The sequence below is a fragment of the Apus apus genome, chromosome 23 (genome assembly GCF_020740795.1).
Source record: "Apus apus isolate bApuApu2 chromosome 23, bApuApu2.pri.cur, whole genome shotgun sequence".
Classification (NCBI taxonomy): Eukaryota; Metazoa; Chordata; class Aves; order Apodiformes; family Apodidae; genus Apus; species Apus apus.
Window position 1 is genome coordinate 4,280,076 of NC_067304.1, and position 25,744 is coordinate 4,305,819.

At 50.8% G+C, this 25,744-nt stretch overlaps 1 protein-coding gene across 26 annotated transcripts in view; it reads left to right on the forward strand.

Annotated features, from left to right (window-relative positions):
* Window positions 1–25,156, forward strand: part of NFASC (neurofascin) — a 91,567-nt gene extending 66,411 nt beyond the window's left edge. For 9 of the 26 annotated variants that reach the window (XM_051638752.1, XM_051638756.1, XM_051638763.1 and 6 more), the window contains 7 exons: window positions 4,476–4,697; window positions 6,859–6,975; window positions 8,851–9,006; window positions 13,695–13,826; window positions 14,416–14,485; window positions 17,862–17,873; window positions 20,089–25,156. In XM_051638752.1, coding sequence (XP_051494712.1) covers window positions 4,476–4,697; window positions 6,859–6,975; window positions 8,851–9,006; window positions 13,695–13,826; window positions 14,416–14,485; window positions 17,862–17,873; window positions 20,089–20,320 — 941 coding nt within the window. In that variant the 3' untranslated portion in view covers window positions 20,321–25,156. Of the gene's footprint in view, window positions 1–3,162; window positions 3,626–4,475; window positions 4,698–6,858; window positions 6,976–8,850; window positions 9,007–13,694; window positions 13,827–14,415; window positions 14,486–17,861; window positions 17,874–20,088 lie in introns of those variants that run through there. The other 17 variants (XM_051638775.1, XM_051638776.1, XM_051638777.1 and 14 more) reach the window with 7 other exon arrangements.
* The last annotated feature ends 588 nt before the right edge of the window (window positions 25,157–25,744 follow it).

The window sequence follows — 25,744 nt, forward strand, 5'->3', positions numbered from 1 at the left end:
GGGTAACCTTACATATATAGAGGGTCACAGCTGGTTTCTGTGTGTGTGAGAACTGGACAAGCTTGGTGAAATCAAAGTGAAGTGCAGAGACTTTTCCCTTAGGAAAGACTTTTCCTAAGCCAGATCCAAACAAAGGGAGAGGTGATCTGGGAAAAGAGGGGACTTCTGAAAAGGGCTCTCGTTTATGCTCTGAATGAGACAAAAAGAAATCAAAACTGGATCCCGTACTCCCCGTGTGTATGGCAAAAAAACTTCATTAGGGACCACAAAAAGTGTAGGTCTTGGACCTTTTGTCTCTCCATAATTAGGAATCAGAGGAGAAAGATCCTATTGTTCATTTTAGAAAGGACCAGCAGTAGAAACAGAACTGCTGAGCCCTCTCTTTTAGAGGCTGCTCAATTGCTCTTTTCTATTCTTGAATTTCTTATAGCTATCAGATTTGGAACACTTCAATTGTATGGTAAAGACTTTACAATTTCCTTCTCTTGCTAAAAAACCGGGAGAGGGTGAGGAGAAACAAACAAAACATCTCTGAAAATGTACTTGGCTGATCATCAAAATTCATGAAAAATTCATCTAATTTCTCCAAGCCTAATTATTTTGTAGACACACCCCAGGGAAAGCTGTGACTACAGCCTAACAACACATAAAAAGCATGTTTAAATAATTAAAGAGCAGTATGGATGGGTATTGTTTCCTGTATTTTGCAAAAAAAACCCAACAAACCACCCCATGCAACTACTCCCTGAACTGCTACACTTGGAGCAGGACTCCAGTCCCTCTCTTCAGAGATCCCCTCTTTAAGTATCCCCCTCTTGCTTTTATGAACCTTCCTCTCAGTGTTTTATGGTGTATTTTCTAGTCTGAGCCTCACACAGGTTTTTTGTATGGTTTGGGCTCCTTTTTACTGGTCCATTCCTGGTTGTAGGAGCCAAGCTGCAGTGAAGAGCACCCCCCTGCTGCAAGCATCTTGCTCATTACTTAGCTTATTAATTGCTACAGCCAGACTGCTGCCTCCCCTGTCCATTAGAGCAGCCCATCTCCTCCCCACTCTGCCCCTCTCTCTCCCATTACCTGAAAGGATAATGCATCTTGCAGACAGAAAAAGCAACCTCTGCCTTGCAAGGACGGGGCCTATTAATGAGCTGGATGGTCGTTAGGATGTTTCCAGGAAGATGGGTGATGGTGGGAGAATGGGAATTGCTGCCTGTTTTTGCTCTTGGGTTTCCTGGGTGCACTGGGGCAGTTTTAAGCCTGTGTCTTCAGACACGCTGGTTTTTCAGGGGGCTGCTCTGCCCTGCAGCCCCTTCTCTGCACCCTCTCCTGCTTTCAGAGATGAGGGAGAATCTCTTCTCCCCGTCTCACAAATGCCAGATGCTTGGTGCTGTACCTAAATTTGAGGCAAAGCCCTTGAGTGACCCTCACACTGGGAATGCAGAAGAAAGAAATCCAGCTGCTTTGCAAAGTTCAGAAACGTTCTACCCGAGGAACTGCTGCAGCCCCAGGTGTAGGAGGATGTGTGTGATTTCTAGGTTTTCAAAACTGGCAGTTCTGGCCATGCCAGCTTGGCTCTCCAGCTCCCCTGCCCCCCCTTTTCCTGCCAGGAGCAGTGAGCTGTCACCCCTTAACAAGCCCTGAGGTGGTGGGCAATGAGCAGGGGACCCCGGGCACCCCTGGGGGTGCAGGGCTGCTCCCTGCTGCTGCCCCTTTTCTTCTTGTTATCTCCCCCCAGCCTGGAACCAGCTCTCATTAGGGGCTGGATTTCAAAGCCTAGAAGCTGCCCCTTATCTTCTCCCCCCCACATCTCCCAGCTGAGCTTTTCTCCTGCATACATTTCCCATTCAAACACAAATGAAGCTGTAGCCTGGGGTTGGGGCAGCTGAGGACTCATCCCCCCCCACGGCCACGGAGCCCTGGGTGGGCACAGTGTCCCCATCCCACCGCCTGTCCCACCCTGCATCTGCCCATAGCCACCTTCCCCATCCTCACCTCTGAACTATTGCTTTCCAGACTCGCCTGATCCCACTTTTTTACCTATTCCTAGTCCTGCCAGGATCATTTTTATCCCCTGTGCCAAACCCTCCTCGCTCCTCCATCTCACGTGCAGATCCGCTCGGGAGCACTTGGCTGCAGTGACAGCCCTGCTCTCTGGAATTGCTTCCACTGGAGCCCTGTGGGCAAATCCTGCCTGGCATCACCGTGCTCTGGAGCTGAGCAGCACAGCTCAGAGTGATGCTGGATCTCTTGGATCACTGCAGCACCCAGGAGAGTCCTGGAGCTGCAGCTTCCCCCCACGTGTGCGTGTCTGCATGTGACACGTACAGATGATGCCACACGAGGGGCAGCAAAGCTTGGACTTGACCTGGATAATCTTTTCCCATCAAGGATCTCGAGGAGCATTAATGGCAAATCTCTCCTTCTGCCAAAGCCACCCCAGCAGAGCTCAGTGATGCAGAGGGTCCTCGAAGGTGCTGTGGGAGAGGCAGGTGCAGGGCCAGGCCTGGGAGCTGGGGGTTGTGTGAGGTTTTTCCACCAGCTCCTGCCTTTCAGCAAGTTACTTTGTGCCTTGTTGGGTCCTGTTTTCCTTAGAGGGGAGTCAGGGATTCACAGGGGAAATGCTGAGACTGCATTAGCTAATAACTAGTCTGCGGTGCTGTTTGATTCTGTACATAATCTGTTGAGGAGCTGCAGCTTAATCGGGTTAAGGGGACACTAACCTCGTGACACCAATCTCTTAACCTTCCCCACAAACTGCTCCGAATCAGCACAGATGGATGAGAACATTTCTCAACCCAAGAAAAGCTTTTGTAACTTGGAGCCTCAGGGCACAGCAAAGCCCTCCATCGGGATGAACTGGATGAAAGAAACGCAGAACTCGAAACTCCCAACCCCTGTTGCTGGGCTGGGTCAGGACAGGAGGGCTTTGCTACGCCCCAAACACCCGAGGACAGAGCTGTGCCCTGTCCCACCTGCTCTGGGTCCCTTCCCTGTCACCATCATCCCTGCTCCCCCCCCAGAGCCCCTCGCCTGGTGCTTTGTTTGGGTGGCTGCACTGCATGAGGCTGCTGTGATGCTGCGTGGGGACCATGAAGGAGGGGACACCCCGGGGGGGGACACACTGTCATTTTTTGGGACATGCTGGTAACTGTGGTTTCATTGCAGCTGAGCTCGGTAGGGAGCTGGACTGAGCGACCTCCTGCTCTTCTCTGCTTTTGGATCTCTGGGAGGGCTGAGGTTTTAGGGGATGGACTTGGTGGAAAAGAAGCCCTGGCTTGGTTCTGGGGCACTTTTTAAAGTACTTTCCTAGAGTGAGCCTCCTTTGTGGGCAGTATTTAAAATAGCCAGTTTCATTTGCCTAACAGGGGGATTTGTAATCCCTTATCTACAGTAAGTAAATACCATTTAATGCAGGCAGCACGGGGTAAATCCCTGCTCATTCACCTCAGGCAGTTTAAGCAACGTTTCTTCTGCATTTTCTGCTGGCAGGTTTTCAGGCCCAAGCCAATGCCCTCCCCTTTGGTGGTGCTCAGGACACTCCAGCCTCTCCTGGGGTGGGTGAGGGGGGTTGTGCAACATGCACATTTACCCCTTTGCTCAGCCCAGGTGAGATGTGGATGTGGATGGGGGGGGGCGGGAGGGGGCGTGATTTAGAAAACAAATTGTTCTGTCTTTCCCCTTGGCCAGCTCAGGGTGTGCCAACCCCTCTGGCCTAATTTAAATGTAAATTGTGAGGGCCAGTGATGGCACCATCCATCACACTCACCCACCAGCTAAAATCCAGGTTACTGCTCCAGCCACTCATCACCAGACTGTGGCAGCAGCACAGGGACGAGCCAGGGAGGAGAAGCTGAGAAGCTGCAGACTTGCCTGGCAGCTCAGAAATGCTGGAGGTGTAGTCCAGGGGCTGCTGAATTAATGGAATTGTGACTTGCCTGGCCCACAACAAATGGGATTATTATATCCTCTGAAGAGATAAGCCTGGTTCTGATTTCAGGAACCCTGAGTGCTCTCAGCACAATTCTGGTCAGGGGGATGATGGGGGAGGACACCTTGCCCTGTGCATCCCCCAAAACCCCCTCACTTACCTCCCTCTGTTTCCAGGGTGGAGGGGGGCACCGACAGCAGAGCCAAAGCAAAAGAGAAGCAGGTTGTTTGGTCCTGGGCAGAGGGATCAGCCCTGGGCAGAGGGACCAGCCCTGGGCAGTGGGTGCACAAGAGCAGCTTGCTGGGGGCAGCCCCTGCTCTCCACCCTTCCTCGCCCCCAGTGCTGCTCCCTGCCCGTCCCCCCACGCAGGGGGAGAAGGGCAAAACAGATCCACCCAGTGGTTCCCAGGCCTGTTTGCTGCCTCCCTCCCCAGTCCCTGCCTCCAGCTGCTTCCCCTCACCTGCCTGCACCCCCAGCCCGGGGGGGACGGTGCGAGCGAGCCCCGCGGAGCCATCGCCTCCTCTAAAAAGCCAGTGTTTCCCTCTCCCAGCTGCAACTGAGTTGCCTCCAACTGCAATCGATCTAACCAGTACTACAACAGCCCCAACTACTACCACCACCACCGACACAACTACCACCACTACCGACACAACTACCACCACCACCGACACAACCACCACCGACACAACCACCACCACAGCCGCCACCACCGTCGCCAGCACCACAGCAGCTGCAGAGCGGGCTCCGGCAGCCACCACAAAGCAGGAGTTGGGTACTGAGCTTTCCTTTTCCTCTCTAACCCCTCTAACCCTTACTAGGACCTTTCCCCGCTGCTTGCTCAGAGCAAGGATTAATAAATGCGAGGCATTCCACGCTCTGGGAATGGCTCTGTGAGGAGCCAGGGGTGGCACAGGCTCAAAGAGGGACACAAGTGGCTTCCTGGCAGTTTGGGGGGATCTCTGTGCCACCCTCCTGGTCTCAGCCTCAGGGATAACACAGCCCTGTCCTGTGTCACGATGCTGAGCTGTGGGGGAAGGAAGTGGAAGACCCTTCCAAAGCTCTAGGAGTGCCATTACCTTGTCCCTTCCTGCCATTGGAAGAGGGTTCTGCTACTAGTGCAGAAAACGTCACTTCACATTGAGCACATCAGCTGTTGGGTGAGGGACCCGTCATCATTTATACGAGTCTTTTGGTTGGTGTTGCTGCTCTTGGTGCTGTAACCAGCCAGAGCCCTCAGCAGAGCTGGGAAGTGGTTCAGTTACAGCACCCGGGTATTTATCAGGTCAAGTTAAACCTCTCGTGCTGTCAGCTAGAATGGGGTGATCACGCCCCACTGGAGGCACATTCCCCACTATGGGTGCTTTGCTGCTGGATACAGAGATGTATCCACAAAGTGCTGCCATAATGATATCTACAGTTAATAAATAGCTATGGATAAATATATCCAGGTTATTAAACTAACAGCAAAAGGGAACATGAAAGAGTTCAGTTACGTAGGTGCATAGGACACTCAAAAATGCAAGTGCAAATGCTACAGAAATACTTGTTAATTCTTCATAAAGAGGGAAAGGAGATAACAGTAATGAATATCAAAAGCTGACACCTGTTTAAATCAAGGGATTTCTCTAAAGCAGTTCAGAGTCCTTTCTTTAAATCCTTGCACTAAAAAACCCACCAAAACCCCACACTGGGAGGACCAGCCACCCCCCACACACACCCCCAACACTCTGCAGTAAAATAGGTTTGTGAATCAGCAGCACATTCCCTGCTCTGCACTGATTTGCTTATTAAAGATCCAGACCTGAACTGAGAAGCATCAATTTGTCTGGCACTTCAGCCCCTCCCACCCCCAGCCAGAGGGCCCTTGAGCTGTGCAAAGCTGCTAACTGCACCCCAAAGGCTGCTCAGGGGGAGCTGCCCTGCCAAAACCAAACCAGCTTAAAAAGGGGTGCAAGAAATCCAGGTGCAGCTTCCTGGCAGCGTGTGAGGCTGCAGCCATGAAGTGACTTTGCTGCCACAGCCACTGCTGAGTGACCACGTGGGAAAAAAACTGCTCATTGAAAACAGGCAATTAAGGGGTGAGGAACACGCTGCCAGAGAGAGGGAAATAGGAGCTGCAAGAGGAGCTGCACGTGTCCCCAAGCACCCGGGGACAGGAGGGCTGAGCCCCTAATGTGGGCAGACAGGGCAGCCCTGGGGCAGCACAGGTTGTGTTTGTACCAGGGATTCTGGGTCACACCAGGGCCATGCAATTCCCTAAAAGTCACATCACCAGCCTCGTTGCAGGGACTGCAGTTAGCAGCCTTTACCTTGTTCAACCAAAGCCTGAGCTACACCCTGACGTAAATAAGAACCATAATAATAAACCCAAGGTGTCACTTAACCTGGTGTCACTGAAACACTGAACTAGTGGGTTAGCTCAGTCACTAGAAATGAAGTTCATCCACTCTCCAAAGCAACGTTGACATTCCTTAACTTCACAATCAGAAACGAGTGACTTCATTGCCCCACTGGCTGTCTCTAGACCCAGTAACGTGACAATATTCTCTCCCAGGCCCTCCTCCCTCGTGGCAGTGAGCCTGTGTGCACTCATGCACGTGTCTCCCGTGTCTCTTTGGGCACGAGTTGAGCCAGGAGATTTCCCCACTGCCCAGAATCCTCGGGGATGTGCCAGGAAAATCTCCAAACTCCAAAGACAAGCTGAGTGCAGTTGGACTCAAACACCGACACACAATGAGCTTCTGCTACTAAACTTTCCCCACAAGATGAAAGTTAAGGACCTTGAAGGGAACAAATACATCTTTAGGCAGGTTAAGATCAAAGCCATAAAACTTCAGGCAGGATTTTTGAGGTTTTACCGACACCAGATGCTAGATGAGGTCTCATTCATGTATAATCCAAAATACTAACTCCTGTTCTAACCTGTCCACCAGCCACCAATGGATCGTCCATATGGGACATAAGAGCTATGGCTAATAGTAACTGGGCAAACATCACCTGGAGCCACAATTACTCTGCAGGAACTGACTTTGTGGTTAAGTATATCACCAGTAAGCATCAGATCGCGTGGGGACTCTATAGGGTGGTGATGCCATTAGAGATCCTGCCAGCTCCTCTTGGTTGTAACTGATTACTCAGTCTTAATTACTGTTGGGGTTGTGATGCTTTATGGTGACATGGAGGGTGGGAGAGGAAAAGGTCACGGTCATGGCTGTTTAGAGCACACCAGAGCTGACCCTGGTGGTTCAGAAGTGGTTCCTCCTCCTTAAACCAACTGCCATGAGGTGTTTATGAGACACGGATGAGCCAGGCTGGTCATCTGTGAAGTGTCCATTGAGCTGGGCTGTACGTGGTGATGACGTAAAGAGCCCAAAAAATCTAGAGATGTGAGGGGAAAAAACTTTAAGGGAAAACAAATGAAACCTACATAAATTGGAGAGTAGTTTTAAATGCCTTTGAAGATGAGGTTCTTGAACCTGGAGTTGGCAGAATCATCTATGATCCCAAACCTCCTGTTATATCAGATATCCATGTCTCTTTAAATTGTAAGGCTACGTATTTAGACTGGAAACTCAAAGCCAGTGTCTCTGGTTTTAGTATTTGTTTAGAAAGATGTTTACATGCTGTTGGTTGGTTGATTTTTATTTATTTTTTATAGATAGGCAGTGGTGACTGCTGCTTATCTCTGGCTTTATTTCCCAGCTGTTTCAGCCCTCGTGTTATCTGGTATACCAGTCTTAAATCAACATTTAAAATAAACCAACTAAGTGTAATCACTGACAGCAAACCTCTTAGGTCACTTACATTGTTTAGGAGATGACCTTGATTTCTCCTTGAAACAGTTCTGAACGTGCAGCCAGTGCCTGGTCTCACTCTGCAGCTTGCAGGGCTGGGCTAGGCTCAGCCTTCCCCTTTTTAACTGGTTTCCATAATTCAGGACACACATCAACTTTCCAAGTCCTAAATGCCAAGTATCCCAGCTCTCACCCCACCAGCCCTAGATTTTTTCCCCAGGACTGGGAACACCCAGCACAGGCAAAGCCCCGTGTGCTCAGCCTGGGCTCGGGATGGGCTGCAGCAGCAGCAGCATCAATCCCATGGGATTCCCTTACCAGGATGTGGAAGGGAGGAAATTTTATCTCTGGCTCTCTTCCCTTTCTAGTGGAGGCTGAAACGAGCTGTGCACTTCTGGCCTCAAAACCACCTCCCTCCTGCCTCACAGCACTGGGAGGTCCCCCCTCCAGAGCCACACACCAAAGCCCCACCACAGCCTGCTCAGAGTTCAGTGCTTTAACAGGCAGCACGAAGCTCGTCAGCAAGTGATTCCTGGCACTGTGCAAAGAACAGGTCATCCTTGGACAGAGCCTGGGAGGAGGCAGCCCATGAGCATCCCTCCTAGAGCTGAAGGGCTGGACCCCTCTCACCCCAAAAAGCAGCACTTTGCCAGCTGGGGTGAGCAGACTCACACCATCCAGCTCCTTCCAAGCCTCCTTAACCTACCAGCAAAACTGGTGCATGGAAACACTCCCCAAAGCACAAGGACTGGCTCCTTTACTGAGTCCTGCAGCACCTTCATCCAGCTGAGCAGGACCAGGCAAATTCCAGACTTTTTGCAGTAAATACCCAAATATCTAGACCTGAGACTGAGTAGATGAAGGATCTATAAGGTCTCTCCCTTCAGAGTAGGGAGACACCTGAATAGCTACAGGTATTTTTTCCAGTAGAGCAAGCAGGGATGCAGCAAACCCACCCCACATTCCTGCATCACCAATTCTCTTCCATTCTCAGCGAGTAACGACCCCACCTTTAGTAGCTCCTTGAGCATCACCCCACATGGTGTCTGCTGGGTGGCCAGGGCCAGCACGACACGGGGGTCTGGCCGAGCCTCCCGCGGCTGGGTTTGATGTGCGGTTTCTGTTTCTCAGGTAACAAGACAGAGAAATCTATCCCTGTTAAAGCTCAGACCCCTTCCTCTGTGCAGCTGGCGAATCTGACGCCGGGAATGATGTACAAGCTGTGGGTGTTCCCCATATGGTCTAGCCCCAGCGAGCACTCGTACATAACCTTTACCACCAGCTCAGGTGAGCCGCGCTCCGGCCCCGCCGCGGGTGCGTTTCCGAGGCATGTCACATCCATCACCAACGGTGCCATTCGCGTGGTGGCGGGGACATGGTTTGACCATGACTGCATGGAACAACCCTCATCCACCCCTCTGGCAGATCCCCTCCCCCTTTCCCCAGCTTTGCCCTGGTGAAAGAGCCACCTCCAGCATCGCCGGGAGGCTGCTCCGCGTTGCACGGAGGAGCGGAGCCCCAGGAGGGGCTGGGGGTCCCTTGGAAGGAGAAGGGTCTCTCAGCAGGGTGGAGGACGTGCTTATGTTGTCACACAGCTCTGCTTGAAGCCCCCTCAAGGTGTGTTTGCGCTTCCACCCGCACGTTGGTGCTCGGGGGGACGGGGGTTGTGTTGCCCCCCCAGAGCGTGGCTGGGCCTGGGGTATGGCAGAGGGGCAGGGGGGAGATGTTGGGGATGGGCTGGAGGTGAGGGCAGGGCTGGGACAGGGAAGGGGGTGTTTGCAGAAGACCTCAGGCAGAGCCATATCTGGTGTTTACTTAGGGCTTTCCATCCTCCAGGTATTTTTCCTCTGGCATCTCCGCATCTAATTGCACAAGCAATTTTCCAGGCTTAGCACCTGAGAGATTTTTACAGCTTTTTAATTACAGGCTTCCTGCACTGCCCACTGAATGCCAGAGAAACACCCTCAGTGACTTCCGTGGGCACTGAATCAGCCTTGATGTGCATTTATAAAACTTCCCTGTTCACACTCAATGACTTTCAGTAAATCAAAACAGCCGGAACTTCCTTTGCATTCACCTGGGGGATTTGTTGCAGGAGCCTGTGCACAACACCTGTCAAACCAGTCTAAACACTGAGCTGAAAAACCAAGGAGCAAGCAGTGTCAGAGCAGCCCACACTGACAGATGTAGCAGGCAGAGGCTGTGATTTCCAAAGAACTGGGCTTATATGGCTCAGATCCAGCAGTATAATAGAAAGCTCAAGCACTCACATCTCAGTGCAAAGGGGAAATGTCATTCCCAGCAAGGGAGAGCTGCGGGGGGAGGTGGGAGCAGCCCCTCTCCCCATGGTGCCCAAAAATCTGGCAAGGCACGATGCTGCCAAGTCATCCTCTGAGGTGCTAAGAGGACACGGGGACAGATGCAACTGCTGGTGTTCCTGCATGTCTGGTGCTGCCCAGCACTGAGGAGTGACCAGCGAGCACTGACCTTGGCTCTGTCCTGCCTCTGCCCCACGCTGAGCTCTGATTTGTCTCCTCAAACTGCTCCATCACCCTGCGATGTGGTTGGCTCCACAGCACAGCAGCCCTTGGAACAGGCTGGGCTTTGCTGGGCTTTCAAAAAGGATTTCTTTTCCCTGGGGTTTTCCCCCACTGCTCCATGCTGTAGGTGCTGCTGCCTCGCCTCGGGACTTCCATGGCTTTGCTGGGCCAGGACTGGGCTGGCAGACATAAAAACTGCCTGCAGGTCTTGAGTCCCTGGGCTCCCAGCCTGTTCCCACATTGCAGAGGCTGATTCTGACCTCAGACTGAGCTGATTTTTCAACTCAGGCTCTCTCCAGAACAGCTCCAGCTGCAGTGTTGCATCCGCAATTCTGTTTCTGCTCCTGAACCCTCCCCTGACTCAGAAACCACCCCCAGCTTGACAACCCCCACCCATCCCATGCATCGTGTCTTTCAGGATAATTATTTCCTGACCTGGACCCGTCTCTTTTCTTTTCTCACCTGCTTTTCACCCACTTTGGGACCTGGGGGGAGCAGGGGCAGCCTCCTGCCCAACAGACACCAAGGGGCTGGGATCACTAGAAAGAAGGGTGGGGAAAAAAAGCAATATCCTTGGCTGATTGATGCTGGCAGTCTGGGTGTACCTATTTGCTGTAATTGAGAGGTTCCTACTGATGTTATAATTGAGACTAGAAGATGGGGTCACCTTTGTCCCTGTGCTGGAGGCCAGTTTGTACCCCACCCTCTCCCTGCTGTCGCCGTCCCTGCATGCAGAAACGCTGCAGATCCTTCCCTTCCTGCTGGTTGGATTCTTCTGACACCAGCCTTTGGGCCCTGCTGACAATCACATGCAATCAGGAATGCTTTTGGACAGAAAAGCGCTGTTGGGTTCTTTGGTGGGGTTTGGTTTTTCATGTTTTGCAAAGAGCTGATCTAAAAGTTGCTGCAGGTTGAGTGTGGATGCCCAAGGAATCGTCCCCCAGCCCTGTGGCAGCAGGACGTTGCCCTCCCACTTGGCTCCTGAATAACTGGCACCTCAGAGCTCCTTCCAGTAGGAAAGGACACTGAGAAGCTACGTACATAGTTTGATAGAAAGAGGTCTTCTAAATTAAAAGTCAAAAGAAAATCCCCCAGCCTGTACAAACACTGGGCAGAGGATCACACAAGGCTGGAGCTAGTGAGAACTCACATACCCAACCATCTGCTTTACAAACACAGACAAAATCTTGCTGCTGGTGGAACAGTCAGCTTTGCTATTGGCACACAAACCATGATTGTTAGGTAACATGTTTTCTGCCACAAAATTATAATTAATTAAAAAAAAAAAAAAGGTCACATTTCAAATCAATACCTGGGTGATTACACAGCTGCCTTCCACTGTTTCCCCTTGACATTGGCCTTACATTAAAGCAAATCAAAACATCCCCTCTGACAGCCACGTACTTAATCTTCCCTTTCTGAATGCTGCAATGACAGTCACTCGTTTACTCAAAGTACCAGATTACTGTGACTATAATTTTGTTGTCATGAGTTGCTTTTTTGGGAAGGATGGCAATTCCACCTCCACCTTGGCTCTCGGCAGTGCCACCATCCTACTGCAAGATCCCCTGGTGACTTGGTACAAAATCCTTCCTCCCTGTAAAACTCAGCCCCAATCTGCACGGTGGCATCAACCCACCTCTCAAGCTGCTCTGGCATTTCATACTTTGAAGACCCCCTATTTCTCCCTTAGCCTTGGTTTCTTTACCAACCCCATCCCATCAGGACTGTTAATACAATTTTTTCCATTTCAAAGCCCTCCAGTAAAGCTTTCTTCCCCTTTCCTCCCCATGCACTCAGCTAATTGAATCCAGTTCTCAGCTCCACTCTCTTATAATCTCATTCTCTCCATTATAAAAAGTGCATCTTTGAGGGCTACAGGAGCTCAGGTTGTACTAAAGGTAAATATTAAACGTGACAGCATTAAAGGGAAAAGCAGCCAAAAGGAGCCAAGGGCCCATTAAGCAGCTGCTTCCACCACCCTCAAACACAGAGTGTTCAGGGCCCAGCATCCTTTCTTTAGCAAATGATATTCTCCCTTTTCTCCTCTTTTACCTGCAAATTTCCTTGTCACAGTTTGGCTGCTGCTACCTCCTGGCAACACAGCTTAGATTTCATCCTAAAGAAAGCAGCTCTTCCCTTCTGTTCAGTTTTGATGGAATCAGAATGCTCTTGCAGCCCTAAAACAGGAGAGTTGGGCACTTCAACCCCTTTTTTGAAAGCTGTTGTCCCTTTTACAAGAGCCCTTTGTTCAGAATGCACTACCAGAGGGCTTTTAGGCTTCCTTTGTTACCACCACCTTGTTTCCTGCCCCACGGGCACCAAAAAGGATGCTCACTGCACTGTCCTGCCCATTTCAGGCAAACCCCCAGTAAACCCTCATCCCATCCTACCCAGCTCAGCCTTCCCATGCTCCTGCCAGGAACACCTCTCTGTTTGCCCTGCAGCCTGGTTAAATTTAGCCCCCCTGCTGTGCTGAAGGTTATTTTCTCCTCTGCTCTGTCTTGCTGAATACAAAGTGCATGTCAATGAGAGCCAGAAAATGGCAGCTTGTTGCTATTTATAGGACACAGATTTGTCTGTCTGACCGTGGATGGGAGCTGCAAACAACAAGTCAGGGGATGTGAGGGAGGACATGGCAGTTAGGAGCTGGAGCCTTGTTTGGGGAACAAGACCTTCTTGATGTTGATGATATTAATATTCAGCAGCCTTGTGAGGGTGCTGGAAGCAGTGGGATAAAGACTTTGCCCCAGGAGAAGACTTTCCAGTGCTATCAGACCACCTCCCAACTAGCTGGGGCCCAGCTGTCCTCCCTCAAAGAGCTGTTCCCACTCTGGCATTGCCCAAGCCTTGGTGGACTTCCACAAGTCCCCTCTCAGCCCTGGAGACCCCCGAAGGCAGCAGGACCTCAGGGGTGGTGGCAGCAGAGCCACTGCCCATCACCTCTGCAGCCTGGGCAAGGCTGCCTGGCAGGACCCAGCCCTTCAGGGCTCATCAACCCTCTGGATCCCTGGACACTAGGGACTGAACCCACTTGGGCACATTTCTTACAGACCTTCTCTCTTCCAGGGCAGTTTTCAGACACGATAAATGGAAGATCAAATCTGTTACCCAGCTTCTTTTGCCATTATTTGCAACGCCCCCTCTCACTGGTCTGTGCTAGGTTTTACTTTCTGCTGTGACCCTTCCCTGTTCGTAGCTCCTGCCAAAGTGTTGAGTTGACCTAGCACCACAAAAAGGAAAAGAAAAAGAAAAAAGCCAGAGATTCTTGTGCTACAGTCTCAGATAAACTGGTCAATACACACACAGACACACAAATTCAGCTCTAAAGATAATTTCTAAACCAGTGGACTTCACTATTCACCTGTTTCCCTCTGTGGGTCTCTGTCCTTTCCAGCCTTTTTTAATTGTTATTATTTTTTCTTTTCCTTCCAGCCTATACCAAAAACCACGTGGACATTGCAACCCAGGGCTGGTTCATCGGGCTGATGTGTGCCATAGCTCTCCTGGTCCTCATCCTGCTCATTGTCTGCTTCATTAAGAGGAGCAGGGGTGGGAAATACCCAGGTAAGAGCCTCGCGCGGCGACTGTTTGCGCTCATGGTTTAAACATCTCCAGCCTTCTGGGGGCTAATCAAATTCCATTGCTCTCAGATAGCTGCTTGTGATTACAAGGGCTTTTCTTTCTCCTGAGTGGGAACATTATTATTAGGAGGAAGCATTTCAGTTAATTAAAGGTCGGGTGAGGGCTCTGCGCTGCGCAGGCGTTGGGCTGCGGAGCTGGACGCTCCTGCTGTGCATGTCCCAACCTCTCCTCTGCACACTCATTCGTCCTCATCTAGAAGTAAAGACCTTTTCAGGCAAAAATCTCATTACATTTATTTTTTTTTCCCAAAGCAAAGACAAGGCTTAAGAAAATTCTCCAATTCATAGCTCCTCTCCGGCCGGCTGGCGCGCCTGCGCCCCAGTGCCACCACAGCAGCTTTGCAAGCCCTCCCAGCTGCAGGTTTTCCACCAAGTCAATGAAAAGCTGTTCCCCCCGCCCCTGCAGGGATTTCACACAGCCAGCCTCCACACCAGCTGCTGTTAGTGTCTGTAAAGCTTTTATCTCCTGTGCCACTTTTTAACACGAATGCTGGGGATGTGCTTGTTCACAGTACGAGACAACAAAGACGAGCACCTCAACCCCGAAGACAAGAACGTGGAAGACGGGTCCTTTGACTACAGGTATGTTTCCATCAGCATGTGCAGCCACTTCTCCCCATCAGCCCCACTCCCAGCCATCACCCACCTCCCCGTGCCACCCTGCACAGACCCATGGTGCCATGCTGCCTCCTCGGGGGTTTCTCCCACCTTCCTCCTCCTGCCTCCTTCCCCCTTCGAGTTCTCTACCAAAGGAAACATTCCCTGCCCAAAACCCTGGAGGAGTGAGCAGGCTGCAGGATGCCAAGGTCTCCTCCTTCCCCTGTCTCAGCCTGGGAGGACCATTTCCAGGCAGAGAGCTGGGATGTTGGCATCAGCCACCTGGGACACAGCTCTCACTGGCTACAGATCAACCTTAATGACACTCCTAACACACATCAAAAAAAATAATTAATTAAAACTCTGAAGAAGCCTGAGGGTGTTTCAGGTATAATCACCCTGTAGCTCAGCCTCTCCCTGACCCATAAGAGAATACCCAAGGGAGAAATGCCCGAAGCGATGTTTGGATCAGCCCTGGAAGCATGCAGGGGTACTGACATGGGGTCTGCCTGCTGTCCAGGCAGGGTTCTTCCATCAGGTCCCCAGACAAATCCCCCCAAAAGGCCCTCAGGACTGCAGCACAGCCTGGCAGTGGGGCTGCTAAGCCCCTCGGATTTCCCCCAGCTCTGCTCAGCTTAGAGCATCCTTAGAGCAGCAGAGCTCCCCTGACCTCCAGGATAACTCCCCAGGAATTTCTGAGAGGGGCAAGTGCTCTCCTAAGCCTGCTCACACACAGCACTCACAGCTCTGCTGCTGGGACCAGTTGTCCCCAAGGAGCAGGACCAGGTAACAGTGTCAGGCCTCACTGACTTGCCCACACTCGACAGAGGACAGGGATGTGTTTCAGCACACCCAGCTCACTCTCTGAGCACCTACACTGGGCTTTGATTTTCTCTAAAGTATTAAAAAGCACCTTTCCATCAGAGCTGGGTCCAAAGCCCAATTAGGCCAGCAGGAATTTTTCTCCTGACTTCAAAACAGGGTTTAATTAAACACAGAGTCCTTACTGATAATCCATATGTTCTGCCAAAGACTTTAGGGGAAGCAAAATGCATCTGTCTGCCTGCACACAATACAGAAATGGAAGCAGAACAACTGCAGCCCCCCCCACAACCACATTGATATTGTTAGTAGCACAGTAACTATTGCAACTGTGACTCTTTCTCCAAAGGATATCCTAAGCCTGCTCTGGTAGTACAATACAGAATACAAACACACTCAGCAGGAACCAGAACAAGCAGCAGGTTGTAGGGAAAAGTGCCCGTTCCTTATTGACCTGAACAACAGCCCAGGGCAACACCTCCCTCTCCTCCCTGCCAGATTTGGTTATCACTTCTCCTGGTGGCAAGCCACTCTGGGGTAGTGACATCAAATCCACATTCCAGTTGCAGCCCAGGGGTGCTCCCTTCAGATTCCTGGCTGGGACATGGGGAACAGCAGAGAAGAAACGAGCTCAGCCTGGTCCTGCTGCAGGCTTTGCCCCAGATCAAACCCATCCCTTCCAGGCATGATTTTTCACCTGCAGGCAGTGCTCCTGCACAGCCAGTGTCCACACTTCCACCAGAACAAGCCCCCTTAATGCTCTGAGTCACAACAGGGATCCTCTTGGTTCCCAGCTTTTGTGGGATGGTATAAAGACCATGCAGCAAGCCTGAAACATCCCATCCCCCAGGAGCTACCCACACACAAGCCCCCAGGTTCAGCTCCATCCCCTGGAGCTCAGGCAAGGTCTCCAGAGCTGAGCTTCTGGCAGTACAGACCTGATCCAGAGATCTGCTTCTCAAGAGTCCCTTGAGGCAGTTGAGACCTTCTCACCCCCATCACTCCAAAGGCAACTGGATTGCCAGGGACCACTTGCCTTGTGTAGAAGGAACACCAAGCTCTTGGCATGGCTGGGCAGCCACGCTGCATTTCCTGCCCAGGCACCATCCAAGGGGCATTGCCTTCCAGGCAATGGGAAGGAATGGGAAAAATCCTTCATCCTACTACACAGCAGCTCCTGCTGAGCTCAAACTTTTATTGACAGCCCCACCCCCAAAAGTTTGCAAGCTAAAGGCAGAGGTCAGTAGAAAGGCACCAACCAAGCTTCAAGGTGCTACTACATTTTCAATCATACCATTCCATGGACAAGATGGGGGAAAAAAAAAAAACCAACCCAACCAACCAAGGACAAAAAATATCCCAACAACCCATAAATGCTGCCCCCTCCTTCTTGGGAACAACAGGTTTCCTGGGAGAAGTAATAGGAGGCTTCCCTCAAGGAGGCAGAAAGGAAGGTGAACCTGCAGGATTGATATGAAACACCGTTGGCTGATTAAGATTCAAAATGATGGTGATGTTAGGCTCAAGGAGGGTAGTAATTAGTATTTCAAGCAAAGACAGGAATGGAGCTGACGTGAGTTCTTCATTGGTTTCCCTCCCCACCTCCACATAGCATGTCTGATATGCTCTCATCATATCTCACGTCCTTAATGCCCTGTGCATGCAACTTTCAAATCTCTGCAGCCTATAATTAAGAGATACTGTCACATCTTTCTGTTCCACTAACAGAATAATGGTTTTCCTGAGCAGAGGCCAAGCCGAGCAGCTTATTTGCAAAGCAGGAGACCATTATCCTTGGACAATGTTCTGTGCCAGTGACTGTGCCTCATTATACCAAATGTGGGGGAGTCGGCTGGAAACCCAGGCCCCTGGGAAGGGAAAGTTGAGTGGTTCCAGCTTCTGGGCTCCAGTTCAGATTGAGGACAGCATCCTGTGGCACAGGTTCCAGACTGCAGGCAGTGCCAGCTTGCCCCAAATGGGCCATCTGGGTAGACATCCAGACAGGAGGACACTGAGCCATGCCCTGAGCCTGGCGAGGGGAGTTCTGGAGAAGCAGCCTTTGGGGGGAGGGGGTGTCAGTTTGTTGATAGATATCTCCATCCTGGTGCAGGACTAGATCATGGAAACCCAGCAGGAGGCTGGAGGGGACACCAAGGGACGTGTTCCCTTGTGCTGCTGCCCACTGGTCCCCAGCAGCAACTACAGTTCCCTCCAGCCTTCAACCACAAGCCTTTTTTGACCCGCCTGGCAGCAGATGACCTCTTCCCACCCACACCATCCCCTGCTGCTCCACGTTAGCTTCCCTGGGGAGGCCAGTGAGGCTCATCCAGCTCGGAACAATTATCCTGGCTCCATTTGGTATAACGAGGCAATTAGCTCCATGAGGAATGCAGAGACATTTCTTTTTGGTTTTTAGCACTGCCCCTGTAAACCGAGACCTCATCATATCGCGCTCTGATCAGGCTCTTTCTGCTTCTCTCTGTTTTATTCCCATTCTTTCTTCTCCTTTTCACCTGGTCTATCCACATGGACCATGAAGGTCTCTTGAAAGGTAGGACCACGTGCTGCCAGAAGTCCGGCACATTTAGCTTTTTTTTTTTCCTAATTTTCCTTCCTTCTAGCTTTTTGTTTCTTTAGAGCTGAAACGATTCCTTCCCCTCCCTGCTCCCGTGTACCTGCCTCCACCTAACACATTAAACAAGATCCCTCTAATTCCTGCTGGCATCAGGGGTACCCCCACCTCCAGCAAGTTGCATCTTGCTTGGGAATGCTCTGGGGGCACCCCCGGGTGCCAGGCAGCCCCAAACTCCACCAGAGGATCCCTCCTGGTGTAGCGGGACTGGCCAAGGGCTGGACCTGGGGATGGTGGGGATGGTGACAAGGGACACAAGGAACAAAACTCTAGATCCTAAACAATCTGCCCACTCTTTGTCTCAGTCCTGAAAATCCTTCCTCTGGCTCAGCCCCCACGACACTCCCCCCCCCCCCCACCTTCCTCTTCTCAATGATTTATGCAACTCAGGACGATGTTTCCCAAATGGTTTTCATCTGGGTGCTCTGGTTCTCTAATGCACACATCAGCAAACCCCACGGAAATCCATTTTAACAGGGTTAGATTGCATTAAGACCCTGATGAATTTCTGCTTCTCCCTCCTAATGCACTAACAGGATAAATAGTCTTGGAGAGAGGTAAAACCAGGGGGCAGGTTTGGGAAATGCATTGCTGGGGGGTTTGGTGCTGCAAACCCCCCCCCAGGGAAAATCTGGCTCTAGATTCAGCTGTAACTGAACCCCAAACCATGGGAAAGGATGTTGTAAATTAAGGAATCTGGGTTTTGCCACTCTCTACCTGGCACTTATTGGGCTTTCTAACTGGCAGTCCTGCTTGCAGACTGAATTCTCTTCCTCCTCCCCCCAGAACGAAGCTGCTTTCAAAGCTAACAAGTTGTTTTTATTGTGATGCCAAGTTAACACAAGGCCTCAAATATTGGTTTTGTATTATCTCTTAATTCACAAAGTGCTGAGATGAGGAAATAACATTAGAAAGCTGCGTGTTGCACCAAATTCCCCTCCCACTGGAGAGAGCTGGTGCCACTAATTAAATGGCATGAGAGAGATTTTATGCCTTCCCCAAGCAAAGAGCATTTTGCTCCCTGGCCCCAAGCAAAATGTTTCTCATGCCTTCATGGGAGGCAAACACCTTCCTGTGGGCACCAACCATCCAGGGCTGCAATCAGAGCCCAGCACTTCCACCAATTTTAAGGAAAAGACAGGAACAGAGTAGAATGCCATGCTGGGGAGTCCCAAGCTAAAATAATCATGGATCTTGTTAAAAAGACAGGAGTGGAGGTGGGAGGACAAAAGTTGAAGGTACCTCTGTGATACCTTTGGGAATAGTGCAGAATTTGCATGTTGGACTTAAGGTCAAACGTGAACTGAGGAGTTGTTGATAGGAAAATGAATTTTTAGATTTAGCAATCCACTCTCACCCTCCACACAGTGTTATCTGGGATTATGAGATACCAGCCCTTGCCTCCCAGAGAGATAACAGCTTTTCCCTTGTTTTGGGTTTTTGGGTTTTTTTGTTGGGTTTCTTTAAAGGTCAGTTTGTTTCATTTTCCTGTGGGTCAGACTATTTATTTTCCAGTGACCTGGCTTAATCTTTCTGGTGAAAAAGAGAAAAGGCTAAAGAATTGAGCAAACAAGCTTAGACGCTCAGAAATAAGCTTGGAAAGGTAAATTCCCAAGAGTTTTGGAAGCTGCACAGAACTTGGCATCCTATCCATGCCCCCTCTCAGTGCTTGGAGAGTGCTCCCCATTGCATGTAGCTGTCTAAACAGCCAAGAGCGGGGCTTTTTTTGTGAGGAAATCTGAAAACAAACCTCACTAAACCAGGTTACACCAAGGTTGGCCGAAACGCTAAGACAGAACATAAGTGATGACAAGGAAAGGATATTTCTAACATACATCCAGTTGGACTGATCTGTATGTGATGGAGGTTTTAAAAAGAAAAAAGTGCTTTCTAAAAAGGAAAAACACGAAGGTCGGGCTGGCAGAAATACCAACCACAGCAGCAACTGCAGAGGCAGCTGTGGGCCTCCCCTGTGGAGGCTGGCGAGTCTGCCTGCAGCCAGAGCCCCCCACCTCGGCGGCCTCTGGTCGGTATATTTGCACACTGGATTTATTTTTGAATATCCAGACCTTGGGGGAAGGTTGTAAACCCCCTTCTCAACCCTTACCATGTCTGTCTGTCTTCTGCTACCCAGCGATGAAGACAACAAACCCCTGCCCAACAGCCAGACCTCCCTGGACGGCACGATAAAGCAGCAGGAGAGTGACGATAGTTTGGTGGACTATGGAGAAGGGGGCGAAGGGCAGTTTAATGAGGACGGCTCCTTTATTGGCCAGTACACAGTGAAGAAGGACAAAGAGGAGACCGAAGGCAACGAGAGCTCAGAAGCCACCTCCCCAGTCAATGCCATTTACTCCTTGGCCTAGCTCAATGCACTGAAACCACCCAACAGCCCGAGGTGTTTGTAGGGGATGGGGGTTCAGCAACAGCCGCCACGACCTCCAGCAGAAGCGTGTGAATGCAACCAACCAACAGTGACAAACAGCAGCAAAATAAAACATTATTTAAAAAAAAAGGACAAAAAAAGAGAAAAGAAAATAAAAGAAAAAAAAATCCAAGCAAACAGGCAGACCAGGTGGCTGCCAATGCCATCTTATCCTTAGCAAACAAGCGAATGGGAAGGACTCTGGGGCTGTAGCTGTAGCCGAAACCTGGGCTGAGCTAGAAGGAGGAGTGGGATGTTGGATCTGCAGCCCAGTGTGGGGGGCCCAACACAGCCCCAGAGCCAGCCCTGCAGTGGCCACCACAGGCTCAGCTGCCCAGGCTCCCCAGGGCCCTTTTTGTTCTCTTGGGAGGGAGTTAGAAATTCTTTTTAATCTTTACAGGAAGGTTCCAGTTAAGAGGGGAAGGGGAGAAAAGGAAAAAGGAGGAAAGTGGTGGATCCTTGGGTAATGATCCCATGGTATTACTGAGATGTCCATCCTCACAGCAGCACCTTGCCCATAGCCTCTCCCCAAAGTGCTCAGCTCTGCAAACCTCCTTCCCAGAAGATCAAGCAGCATCTATGCAGGGAGGAGCAGGTCCCTGTGGTGTCCCTTGGCACCCTGACTCCCATCGGCACCGAGGCTCTGCAGTTCCTGCCCTCTGCAAAGCCCCTGGGGAGGTCACCCACCACCCTGCGGGGCTCCAGAGCATCCTCAGAGGACAAGAGGGTGTAGAAGAACTTGTGAGATTCATGGAAGGACAGTCGGGTGTCACTCACCCTCCAAGCCCAGGACAACAGCTTCCCTGGGCAACTGCAGGCAAAGCAGCTTGGTTTAGTCTTTGCTTTGTAAGAATCAGGGGGATCAGCCCCCAGACCACACCTGCTTGCTTTTCAGGGCAACTCCATAAATCTTATGTAGCAAAGAGGGAGTGGAAGCAGGACTGGTATTAACACAGGACGAAGGGACCAGAAATCACTTATTTAAAAAACAAAACAAAATCAAAGCCACCCGGCCAGGATAGAAGCACCTGAGGGATCAGGTGAGGGACCCCCTGTGATCACCCTGCACCTCGGCTCCCTCCAGCAGCTTGAAAAGTCCTGGGATGCAAATCCCTCGGGAGACACACAGGACCCGAGAGGTCCAGGCCTCCCCCAGGCACCTGGGACAGATGGATGGACAGTGTTTTCCACTGAAATCCCCTCCCCATTTCTGACAGTGGCCTTTGCCCCCTCCATCAATCACCCTGCGCCGTGGGACTCCCCTCCCTCCACTCTCTGGTTGACACATCAAGACACCAGGCGATGGCAGTGAACCCATCACACGCTGTAACCAAGCCCCTGGGGTAGGAGTGCTCCCTCACATGCCTTACACAGCTTCCAACTCCCCGTGAAGTTTAACAACAAACTGATACTCTTCCCCACCGCTTACGCGCCCCTAACGCGATGGTCTTGGAGCCGCCAGGACCAGTAGGAGTAGGATGCCTGGGCAGCTCTCCCAGCTGGGACAGCACGGATCGTGGTAGAAGGTAGAGTTTCCCAACAGACAGCACTCAGTGCCCAATGCCATGTGTATTCTCCCACTTCCTGCACTTTTGAAACCAAAGGTACCTTTGCTGAGAGAGCTGGGATTCCTTCGGACCGTTTTAGGATGGATTTTTCCCCCCCCCTTTCATTTCTTCTTCTAAGGAGGAGGTTTTTGTTCAGCATTAAAGGATTAAATGCAACAGGATTAATGCAATTACTCTCTTAGCTTTCAAGCTGGTTTGCTGTGAAGATGTATTGCTAACAAGAACACTTCTGCTCATAGGGATTGTTGAGAAGGACTTTGCCACACTCTCTAAGCTGCTAATGGCACAACTGTGCTGTGCTCCAGGGAAGAGCTCCGACCTGGTCAGCACCTGCTGCTGGATCACCCAGAGAGAACAGGAGAGAGCTGGACACAGAGCAAGCAGCAAAGGAGTTACATGCACCATATGAGCCCAGGAGGGTAAAATTCCTGGTGTTACCAGGCAGAGGAGCCCCCCAGAGCTGGGGGTGCTCCAGGGCAGTGCAGGGATGTCCCCTCTCCACTGCAGAGGAGCCCATCTGCCAGCTCCTCCATCCATGCAGGGTAGGAGCCACAGGTCTTGCTCCATTACCATCCATGCACTTGTGCAACAAACCTCTTCCTGCTGCTGCCCCTGATCCAGTTCAAGAAGAGCTTCTCCCAGGCCATGTTTGGTTTTTAAGCAAACACTCCAGGCCAAACATAACACAGCCCTTGGTCATGGGGATATTTGCTTCCCAAGCCTCCAGCTCTCCTTTCAGTGTTGAGTTTCCATAACTTCTTGCCCAAGCACTGGTGGAAACAAGGAAAGAAACTACAGCCTGTGCTGCAGAAAACCCTCTGCCTCCAGAGCTGGGCACTTTCATTCACACCAGATCCTTGCTGCTTTGTGGACCAACCACTAACGGAGACCACAAGACCCTTGGCTACCAGGCACCACCTCCAAACCTCAGGACAGTTGGTCACGCATTACTGGAAGCAAGCAGGGTGGTCTGGGTCATGTATCTGTATTATGTGCCATTTGTATTAAAGTCTCTATTTCTGTCCTGTCATGAACCACCATTTTACTGAGCAAACTTCTTCACATCCATGTGGAAATAGAGAAGTTTTTCACCCTGTAGCTGTGCCCCACTGCTGCCTCGGTGAGCAAGGAGGGAAGGAGGTGGACCCAGCTCAGCTAGTCCCATCCTAACCCCAAAAAGACAGAAGTTCTACCACCACATTACTTGGCCCAGCAGACCAACAGCTCCATGTAGGTTACTTGGAGTCTTGCATTGGCTTGGTGTAAAAATCACTCAACTATTACGTAAAGTCAAAATTTTCACAGTTTTAAAACTTCCTCTTGGGTTTTGGAGCCCAAAGAAAATTCTCAATAAGATCAAACCTCATCATGAGTGTAACATTGTTTAACAAAGATTCAGTAGATGTTTGCACGAGCAGTTACTGCGCTGTAAGGAGCAAAGCCCTTTCTTGCTCTGCCCACCAAAACTACTGTATCTCTGATGGGATGACCCCACACTGCCCCAGAATGCATCACCCCCCCCAGAACAGCCAGGGCCAGGCTCCACTGTCACCCCAGAGGAGCTGCTTTGCCTCTCCATCCTCAGCTGTTCCTCTCCAGAGGGGATAGGGTCATCACCTCAGCTGGACCCTCAGGATTAGCAGAGAGGCTGGGGGGAGCCCCACATCAGCCTCCCTCTGCTTGAAGGCAGGAGGGTCAGGCTCCATCACAAGGGCTCAGGTCCCTCTCTGGGATCTGCACAGCCTCTCTGGGACAGGGCACACTTTTTCCTTTTCTTTTGCAGAAGATACATCTTCATAAAGGGTTTAAATTAGGGGCCAATGCTTAATAATAAGTAAAAAGAGGAAGCAGAGCCAAAGCCAGAAATCAGGCACTCTCAGAAGGCAGGGGAAAGCAGTTTGGGTCCAGCTCCCAACTTGCAAACTTGAGCCTGTCTAAAACAGCCTGAGCCAAAACCTCATCCATGTTCTGGAGGTGGATCCAGACTCTGCTGGCTGCAAACAAGCCCCAGGACACAGCCCAGCCCTCCCTGGCACACAGCATTTTGCTCTTCGGAACACACGTACAACAGCTAGTATGGATCACAGAGCACAAGGGTGGGACATGAGAGGACAGTTGCCATGTTTACATGATCTTGAGGCTGCTCCTATTCTCCCTGAAGTGACATTGCAGTAAGAGACAGAAAAACAGCAGGGAAAAAAAAATGAGTTTTGGTACAAGCCCTGAAATCCTGCTCACAGAAACACCATCAGTCTGTCCTGTCGGGACACCAGGTCATGACATCCCCATAAAGTATCACCTTCTCACAGATGTCAGCCCCCGAGGCCACATGTTCTGGTCACTTCTGACCAAAGAGATGATGAGGAGCTGCAGCTCCTGCCTCCATCAGGCCAGGGAGCAGGGTGGGGGTGAGGGCAGAGCTGCACCAGGCTTCAACCTGCAACGTGACCTCCGCCGAACCAGGCTTCGTTGTGTACTAGCAGCAAACCATTTCAGTTAAGCAATAAAAATAAACCTTGTAAAAAAGAAATAAAAAAAAAAAACAAAAACAAACGTTCTATTTCTTGCACTAAGACCTGTTTTACTCACGTGGATAACGAGGCTTTTTTGGTCCTAACAAAACCCCCACTGCATCAGTAGCTCCCCTTGCCCAGCAGCGCCTGTCTCTCCGGGTCCTTCCAAGCAGGCATCGGGCTTTGATTGTCCAACACAGTCTAAACCCCCTGTCAAACCCACAGCCCAGACTCCTTCCTTTGCAGTATGGAGTTCTAAATGTTTGTTCCTCCTGCTCATATCAGAAAGCAAGTATTGGACTGTTCTGTTTTTCTTTAATTTGTAAATATGCCACCCTCCAGCCATCCATCCATCCGTCCTCTGTAGAACCTCCTGGTTGTTCTAAAGTATTCTATGTATTTATTTGCCTTTTTTTAAAGCAAAAAAACAACAAAACCAACACCTTTGCGTTAACCCACTTGTTCCAATGAGAAATGTACAGCTGAAGCTGTGAAATTAACAGTTTACAGCTAGAAGATTTATGGACTAGAGAAAAAAAAAATGTTTAATATAAGGACTTATAAACCGGCTGCATGAGAGATGAAAGGAGGCCAAAATACTCAGATACCATTTTTATGAATCACTGTAAAAAGAAAAGACTGGATTTTTTTTGTATAGAGACACTAAACATATAATAAAACATTGTTCAAAATTCATGCTAAGGCTGCTGTTCATTTGTACCAGCTTTCCAAAGGTAAAAGCTGCCCCCACCCCAGGAAGGCACGGCTGCTCGGTCACAGAATCACAGGATGCCAGGTTGGAAGGGACCTCGAGGATCATCTGGTCCAACCTCTCTAGGTGCTGCTCTAGCTGGTATGAGAGGGCTCAGCACCCTGGCCAGCTGAGACTTCAAACTGCCCAGTGTGGGGGAATCCATCACTTCCCCTGGGAGGTGGAGGGCTCTGCTGGAGGGTTTGCTCCTGGGTTTGCCCAGGCAGGGCAGCTCCCCCATTAGTATTTTCACAGCCCCCCTGCTCTGGGTGCTCCAACATCTCCCACCTATGGTGAGCAGATCTGCTCAGCAGGAGAACATGACTCCTGACAAAGCCCTCACTGACCATCTAGGAGGCCAACGAGACCCCTGGCACAGGCAATGACATCTTTTCCAGGTGAGGAAACTGAGGCACAAAGGAGAAATGGTTGCCCAGTGACCTGGGTGCAGCTGTGGTGCTGGCTTGGCACGATGGTGACAAGCTGTGCTGGCAAACAGAAGCTCTGCTTCCTCACCAGTGCCAGCTGCAGCA